The sequence below is a fragment of the Anser anser genome, assembly GCF_964211835.1.
Source record: "Anser anser genome assembly, chromosome: 19".
NCBI classification, from domain to species: Eukaryota; Metazoa; Chordata; class Aves; order Anseriformes; family Anatidae; genus Anser; species Anser anser.
In genome coordinates, this window is record NC_139740.1 from 15,400,299 (window position 1) to 15,408,638 (window position 8,340).

The following is an 8,340-nucleotide window of genomic DNA, read 5'->3' on the forward strand; positions in this document are numbered from 1 at the left end:
CATTTTTGGTGTAGACAATGTGTCAAGAAACATCACAAAGCACAGCTTTTGACATACTTAAATATTTAATTTCATAGGATCATTTTATCATAAGACAGTAGTTTGATTAAAAAGCTGCATCCTTGATACAACTATAGAGCCTAATGTATTGTCAAGAAGAAAAACCTTAAAAGAAGCTTGAGCACAAACTGTTCTGTATTGCCATTCAGAATAATGTGGTCTTTTTCAGCTTAATAAACACCCTACCAGCATTAGACATGATAGAGGCAGCATACTCAATTTTGGATGAGCAGTGACTACAGCGTGGAACTTCTACCACTCAGTTTTGCTGCCACCAGTATGAAGTATTGCCATTTTTGAACTGCAGTTTGCCACTTAATCACCACCCAGTCCATGCTGTCTGTGGTATCTGACAAGAGGCTGCTCCCAGTAGAAGAGGAAGAAAAACTCCAATAGAAGAGTTCAAAAATCACTGAGGATGAAAATGCTGAGGATGAAATCTCATCAACTGCTCATGAAGCTTCATAACTTTCAGCTACAGGAGGTTGAAAACAAGAACCTAACAAATGTTTAAAAAAATAAAGGACAGGTGTTTATATGGATATCAGTAATCTCCAGAGCTATTAATAACAAAATTATTAAACCATAGGATGCCTGAGTTCTGGTTAGCAGAAGACCTAATAGAGAGGCAGAACATCCCACAACCTACTGTTCCACAAGTCCTCCTCCACTGTCTGTAACTGGCTGTCAGTGTTACAGGAGTTCATGCTGTAAGACAGCTGCTATGCTAGCTGTACTTTGATCTCCTTTCCTACAGCACTCTTATTCCCATGCCTCATGGTCAAAGCACTGCCTTGGTAAGGATAAAGGAAAGGAGAAATTTAAGAACAAGCTGCAGGAGCAGTCAGCTCCTCAGTGAAACTAAGTAAAATGATGCAGAGAGGACACTGTATCCAGTTACTGAAAGGTTTCTTTTAAAAATACAGTGCAAAGAAAAGTATATTCTGGGAGGCTGATACCTCCACTAAGTTTCATACTTGAAAACACTGCAGGTGTTTGCCCACATTATACCACTTTTCAAATGGCGGGAAGTAAAGTAACTAGCGGAAATACACAGTACAGCTTGTCACTGCTGTTTAAAAATCTGCAACCTGCTAGGTTCACTTCTAGCCATAAATCATGATTCTAGGTTATACAATGTCTTTCTATTTTTCTCCCCTTAATTCAGCCTCAGACTTAGCACTAAACCAGCAAGTATTTTCTGAAGAGTTTGAGTACACAGTGGTTTTGTAAAGTAATTTTTTAATGCTGTTCCTCATATCAGATATAGATTGCACAGTCAAAGTTTGGACTAACAGAAAACTAAATATACGGAATCTCATTTCTTCCACTTTCAAAACTAAGCTTACTCTATTTAAAAAACAGCAGGTGATACTGCTACAGCACTTAACTTCTGCTTTTGTGCAAGTGTGCAGTTTCCTTTTACCAACTGCATGATCTATTTATTGAAACATTAAGATGTAGAGTAAAAACAAGCATTTATTTAAGCCTCAAAAGATAACCTTTAAATAAAGATTACCTTTAAGTAAAGCTTAAGTGGGGTAAACACAGTCACACAATTAAAGGTCCTCAAATGATATCATCAAAAACTTCCTCAGGGCATTACAGCTATCTAGCATTCCTCCTCTCTCACAGACAGCAAAGGATACGGCACAGCTTCAAAAACAGGGTGTTTCACCAGCCAATGAGCATGCTCTAGCTCATATAACCTGCTGTGGGCAATGCAGGAGAAACGATTACTATCTAGCCTGAAAAATATTTCTTCAGTATCAAATATGAAGGGAATAGTCTTAGACCTAGCAAACCACCATCATAATCAACAACCACTGCCATTCAGTGGTAAGAGAACCAAGTCTGACAATCACCTCCATGGGAGGTACACATGGACTGTTGGGAAGAATGTGCACTGTAAGCAACTCTTATGCAGTCCTGAGTAAGCTTACACAGGGTTTTCCCATGACAAAGGCTTTCACCCTTGTCTACCCTAGCAATTCCAGGATTTCTGGTGGTTACAAGCAGAGCCTGTTCCAGCCCAGAGGCAGAGGAAGTGTAATATTGGCAGGCCGTAAAAGTTCTTAAACAATTCTGTTCCCAAGAAAGACAAGCAAAAACTTTCTCCCCTCTTGTCACCTTGGGGACTGCAGTCTGCTATAGCACTTCAGCTTCAAGAGAGCCGCTCAAAGCTGGTAACAGTAGTAAGAATGCTAGCATTTTAAGTACTGCATTTGCCTAGGATGTGTCTGAACACAGATTCATGTGTTAGGCAGGGCTCACATGACATCAGATGAAAGCATAAAGTGACTTGTATATATATATATATGACCGTAGCCGTTGTATGAAGAGCCACTGGACCAAAGAACAAGGAACGGAAAATTTTCTTCTCTGGAACGTCCCAGGCTGCAGCTGAACAAACACCTTCTTGCCATAATTATACAATCAAAGTCTTGCTTTTGGAAATAGAGTCTGTCTACCTCCTTTGTAGGTATTTTTTTTTTTCTGGGAGACAAAAAAAGTCCAAACTCCTGTTTTGTGCAAAGTAGGTAGGATACAGGTGTCAACAACTGGTCAAAATCAGAACATCTTCTTAGTAGGGCACCAGATAGTGTCAGGATACAGAAGACAATGGACAGATTTAAATCTATGAAGGAAAAAAAAATTAGATTGGAATTCTCTAGACCAGGAACATCTTAGCATTGAATGTGCAGCAGACTAATAGAGCAGAAAAAGCATTCCTACCCACCTTTGACAGCGACAAGAGAATGGTATGAAAAAATAACCCCAATAAGTGGGGTTAATCATCTTACAGATGATAAACATGAACAGGGCAGGGAGATCTGGTTTTGGAAGTGGACGCTTACCGGGTTGGATCTTGCTGAAGCCCAAACACTCCTCCCACACTCACAACATTGTGTTTGTTCTCAGGGTCTCCATAACTTAGGGTTACCTGGAAAAGCAAATAAACATTCAGAAATTGTAACACTAATGCCGAAAAACGGAGTAGAGGTAGGATTATTAATGAGGTATGAAGAAAGATTCCAAAGATCCTGTCTGATTTGAGTGGATTACATTTGAAAAATGATTATCAGTTTTGACATAAGCAATATTGGCAATGGATGGTAGCTATTGAGTGGACCGTTGCTCACCTAAAGGCAAGCTGGAAGCATAAACAAAGGAGTTGAAAGTTTAGTTTTAACTCATCTTGTCCTCCAACAGTAAGCTTTGTAAGGGCACCAATCCTGCTAATGTCTCTACCTTTGCTAAACAACATGTTCATCCTTACCAGACATTGTCTGAAGTCTGAAGTAGAAGCCTTAGCACAGAAGGAAAATAGAAACATTTGGATGTTAAACAGAGTGCAAAGGACTGCTACATGACAAACCTGGCAACAAAATTTAGATCTCTAGAATTCCAGTTCAGTGCTACTCTTCCATACAAGCACTGTATTAAGAAATCTGCATGTGCAAGGTACAAGAAGACTTCAGCCTTCTGTCAAATTGCAGATCTGGATTTTGGGTTAGCTATCAGTCTCAGGGAAACAATGATCACCACCAAAAGCCCAGATTTAGACTACAGTTAAATTCCCTGACACAAGGGATTACATCACATCCCAAATGTACATTTCCACTGCATAACAACACTACCAGGAAAACATAAGCAAGCATTTTGCAGGAGCAAAACCACACTTTTCTTTGTTCATGGTGGCTATCAGTAAGAGGCAGAAAAAGATTCTTGATAGCCTTATAGCTCCATCTGCTGCTAGTTAGTAAAAAGGTATCCCAGAAATTTAAAACAACCAAAACAAAACAACAAACAACCAAAACAAAACAAAGAAAACTGTTTGATTTATTCTAAGCACTGATTAGTTTTCTTGCGATTCAGACAAATTATTCTTAAAAATGATCAAACAATTATGTCTTAGTTATCAAAGAGGTACTTGCTATAGTTCTGATGCTAATATTGTTAAACAGCATGAATTAAGATAGACTGTGTTAGGCAAAGATACTTTTCCCACATTAAATGTTGCTTTATTCTACACCTGCTGCTATTGCGACTCATGGAAATTCAGAGACTAAGAAGTGAGGAACACCATTATTTAGATTTAATATAGTAGAATGTGCCCCTGAAAGAGGGGACAGGGGACAGCGGTATGACCCAACTGGCTAGGGTGGAAGTATACTTTTTATTTAAATGAAGGAGATGGACAGGACACAGCTCTGAGCTACTCTCCGTAGACATCCTCCTTCACTGGAAAGTACTAAATCTATTCAGCCTTCTTTCTGATCAGACTGAGGTGTAATTATTAGAACAGGACATGCTTAGCCCTACCTGTTGCAGCACAGACTCGCCTCGCAGTCTCTGCAGATTTTCCAGATGGGAATGGAACAATGGGCTGTGCAGCAACTTTACCTCCAGCAGCCCTTCAATGATGTAGCCAATCGTGCAATCATCAGGAAGACGCACTCTTTCTGCAGTACTGATGAAGTTACCCAGGCTGTAAGAGTACAGGAAACAAGATCAAATGCACTTTAAAGCCTACCAAACACATTGGTAGAACTCAGCTAGGAGCAGTGTTTACCTGGCCCAGGGACTCATCTTCAGAGCAAGACCTCTGCTGATACAGAACCCTGCTCCACCTGTGGCAAACCAGAATTTCACGCTTGTCTTCTGAAGAAGCAACAAGAAAAACATGCTAGTTACTGATAATCAGCTTTTCTCCCTTTGGCCGGGCAGGCAGGGGAATTTGAGGCTCTATTGGATATCACATACTTCACTTGAGTCAGAACAAGACTACAGACATCCTAGTTCTTCAGGCTTCTACAAGCCTGGTTAGCTTTCTCTCAAAGTGAACTTCACCTTGGAGCTGACACCAGGTGAACCATCAAGTTCACACATCTGAGGGAGCACATGTGAAGTGAAAAACTACAGTCCCACTGCTACACAATTCCAGTTGTCTCCTGCTAATTCTAGCCAACGGTCACAGCCAACTCAGTCTTCCTGAGGAAATCAAAGACAGTTCACTGGATGCTTGGTTCCAGGGAGACTATTTTGTTGTGCAGTTTTCCCTAACAAGCTGCTTTATAACTGACTTTGTGGACAGTGGATTATTTACATTCAGGCCTGTTAGCATAGAGGACCTGGTGAGAACTTGTCCCTTAACATATGGATATCGCAACTGAGACCTTTGCTTCTTTCCTGGAAACACAGTAACCAATCAGTATTGGAAATGCCTTAAATACCGAGAGAGCCCGTCATCCATCTGAGTTTGGTTCAAGATGGTGACAATATGATACTGCTCTCAAACAACAACAACAAAAAAAAAAACACATAAAAACAAGCCCCCAAACAAGTAACAGGCCCCCCAAACCATTAAAGCAAAAGAAAGAGTTAAGGTGGGGAGGCCCCACTCACTTCAGTGTGAGGGAAATCACCAAATATGTGAGCAAAGGAAGAGAAGCAGACATCCACCCAGGAGACAACTCTATTGTACATAAGCATGTACATGTAAGATCAGATCAAAGGTCCATTTAACCCAGCACCCTGTCTCTAACAATGACCATTGCTTGCAGATTAAATCACTTGGTCTTATGGGGGATCCTATGAACTCTCATGGGTTTAAAAGCATAGGTTAGGATGACTCTCAGCCTAATTGCAAACTTTGCTTACTGATCCATCACTTTGGACATGGTCAGCTGCTTCAATGGGATGGTCCAGACTTGGTCGCCCCACATAGACATCCTGGCTGTGTGAGAAGGCAGATAAGAGACGCAGGAGAGTCCGTGGGTTCACATAGTTGTCATCGTCCACATGGCAAAACCATCTTCAAATAAAATGAAATAATAAAATTACTGCACAGCAGTGACAAAGAAACAAGTTATAGGTTTAAAGCTGCATCCTGATCTTTCAGACTTGGAGCAGAAAGTATATCCTATTATCCTGAATAACACAATTTGGAAGGTGAAAGCATCCATAGATCCTGTATCTGGAAAGAGACTGAAATTAATAACCCCTGCTAGGTTTCAGATGATACTTTTTTATAAACACTGCTTCCTGCTGCACCACTTTCCCTACCATCATCGCTATGTTTTATATAATGTTGCCTTTGTCACAGGAGCAGAGAAAGATACCCAAGCTTCCTGTGAGCACAGAAGTAAAAGAAACATAGTCAACCAGAACAACACCCACTTTTGCCCAGATTCTAGGAATTTATCATATTCCACAGACATCTTGCAACAGAGAGCTTGCCGCGTGTGGACAGCTGAACAGTTGGTGTTGATCATATGATCCCCTAGGGAGGAAAAAAAAAAAAAAGAAAAGAAAAAGAGATCAGCCCCATCAGAAGCACGAATAGTCTAAAAAAAACAAAGTGCACATTTGGCACTAGTACAGTGTATCTAAAGTGCATATGGTACATGCATGGGTAGTAAAATTTTGGACAGGCAGTGCTCACCATTTGTGCGTATGGCTTGAAAGTTGCCAAGTACGTAAAAATATGTTTAGATTGCACAATATATAATCAGTGCCATGAGACTGTAAGCAAAGGAAATGCCTAGTATAACTTTGGACCACATAGACTGAAGCTTACTAACAGGAAGTAATTGGGTGCAAAGGTGAACCCAGAATTCAGGAAGCTCCAGGCTGCTTGTCCAGTAGGAACAGCATTTTATCCTGTGGAAGGAGAAATTGCCTCCATTTTCTCTATCTTAACTTCCCTAATTGCTTACATAGCATGAAATAAGGACTTCTGGGGAAAGTATGACCAATATAAAACTGTTATAAATGACAGTACAATTCTATGAGGCATAGCTTACCTGCTTTCAGGCGTAGCTCCTGATCCTCCCAGTCTGTGAATATAAATGTCTGCAGGAAACACAAATGGGTGGGGAGAAAAGTATATCCATAATTAAGGATTTCAATGCCTAATTTCTACTTTGGTCAGTTCCCAGACAGAATCCTGAGTATTTTATCTTGTTAATTTATTACATGTTAGCCACGGCAGGGGAAACCCCAGCAACTTCAGCTCTTCCCTTATTGGATAGGATTCTGCAGTGCAAACCAGAAGAAACCATTTCAGTAAAGCATCCAAGATTTTGGTTTCCTTACCCCAGTGTACAGATAAGGAATTTCTAAATAACAATAGCTATCCCTTTTGGGAATGTTTCCCTTCACCTCCTCTATGGCTAGGAGTCATCCACAGCTGTTACTCAAGCTAAAAAGAAAAGAATGAAAGTCAGGATGGAGTGTCAGATGGTAGCACTGTCTTGTCCCAAGTGCTGGACAAAGCTGCATTAAAATGCTTGAATATAAGGAAATTCCTAAACAAAGAAATAAATTCTACATTGCTCTATACAAAAATTTCAATCATTGAACCAGCGTGTCCAAAAAAGTAGCTTAGATGTATCAGCACTAGAGATCTTTCACTACCATTTAGCATTTTACTCAGTCCTAAAAAGGAAATAAAAAATCAGCAAATTGTTTCTGCTTGGACCAGTGGCCCCAGATAGTACAAAAGCGGCTTAATCAACAGTGAACTCTTTCAGCGATACACTCAGGTGAACTACTTAGACGAGATCGTTTTCCTCAGTCCCACGAGGAAAGATGTGCTTAACCCCAGCGAGGTGAGAAAGCGCAGCTGCCACCCAGAGAAACCTCGGCCGCAGGTCCCCCGCGGCGCCAGCCCTCACCTGTCCTCTCGCCTGGGAGATCCAAGTTTGGAAGAGCAAGTCCAGGCGCGTTTTGTGATACTTCCTCGTCGTCTTCACCGCGATGAAGATGTCCTTCAGCTCCAGGCTCTCCTTGGCCGAGCCAAGGGAAGGCCCGAGGCGGCCCTGCCGCGCGGGCTGCGCGGTGCCGCCGAGGCCCCCGCCCCGGCCGCCCGCCCCGGCCCCCGGGCCGCCGCCGCCGCCCCGCTCCCCGCGCGAGCCCGCCCGAGCGCCGGGCGCGTCGCTGCCCGCGGGCTGCGCCGCGCCGGAGCCCGCCCGCTTCGGCGGGGGCCCGCTGGGACCGGCGGCGGCGGGCGGCGGGCGGCGGCGGGGCGCCGCGGGGGGCTGTCCCCGGGGCAGCAGCAGGAGGAGGACGGCGGCGGCGGTGACGGAGAGCAGGACGCAGGCCCTGCGGAGCCCCAGGCAGGAGCTGCTCATGCTGCGGCCCCGCCGGCCCCCGCCGCGCTGCGCGGCGGCCTCATGGCCCCGCGGCCGGGCGGCGGCCCCGGGCGAGCGGCCCCCGGCCCCCTCGAGAGCCCCGCGCCCGGCCGCCCCCGCCGCCTCCCCCAGGCGGCCGCGG

General features: G+C 43.6%; 1 protein-coding gene across 1 annotated transcript; it reads right to left on the bottom strand.

Annotated features, from left to right (window-relative positions):
* Positions 1 to 46: 46 nt before the first annotated feature.
* Positions 47 to 8,292, bottom strand: RFNG (RFNG O-fucosylpeptide 3-beta-N-acetylglucosaminyltransferase). The gene is made up of 8 exons (XM_083804738.1): positions 7,743 to 8,292; positions 6,870 to 6,918; positions 6,244 to 6,346; positions 5,725 to 5,878; positions 4,637 to 4,725; positions 4,387 to 4,552; positions 2,919 to 3,004; positions 47 to 2,698 (listed from the first exon to the last, which is right to left on the bottom strand). Exons 1-8 carry the CDS (start codon positions 8,196 to 8,198, stop codon positions 2,632 to 2,634), a joined length of 1,170 nt encoding a protein of 389 aa, XP_083660864.1. The 5' UTR covers positions 8,199 to 8,292; the 3' UTR covers positions 47 to 2,631.
* Between the last annotated feature and the right edge of the window lie 48 nt (positions 8,293 to 8,340).

Excerpts from the sequence above, each read along its gene's own strand:
- RFNG (XM_083804738.1), bottom strand. The coding sequence starts at position 8,198 with ATGAGCAGCTCCTGCCTGGGGCTCCGCAGGGCCTGCGTCCTGCTCTCC. Across the intron at positions 6,919-7,742 it reads TCTCCCAGGCGAGAGGACAG|ACATTTATATTCACAGACTG; the intron begins GTGAGGGCTGGC and ends TGTTTCCTGCAG. Across the intron at positions 4,553-4,636 it reads AAGATGAGTCCCTGGGCCAG|CCTGGGTAACTTCATCAGTA; the intron begins GTAAACACTGCT and ends GTACTCTTACAG.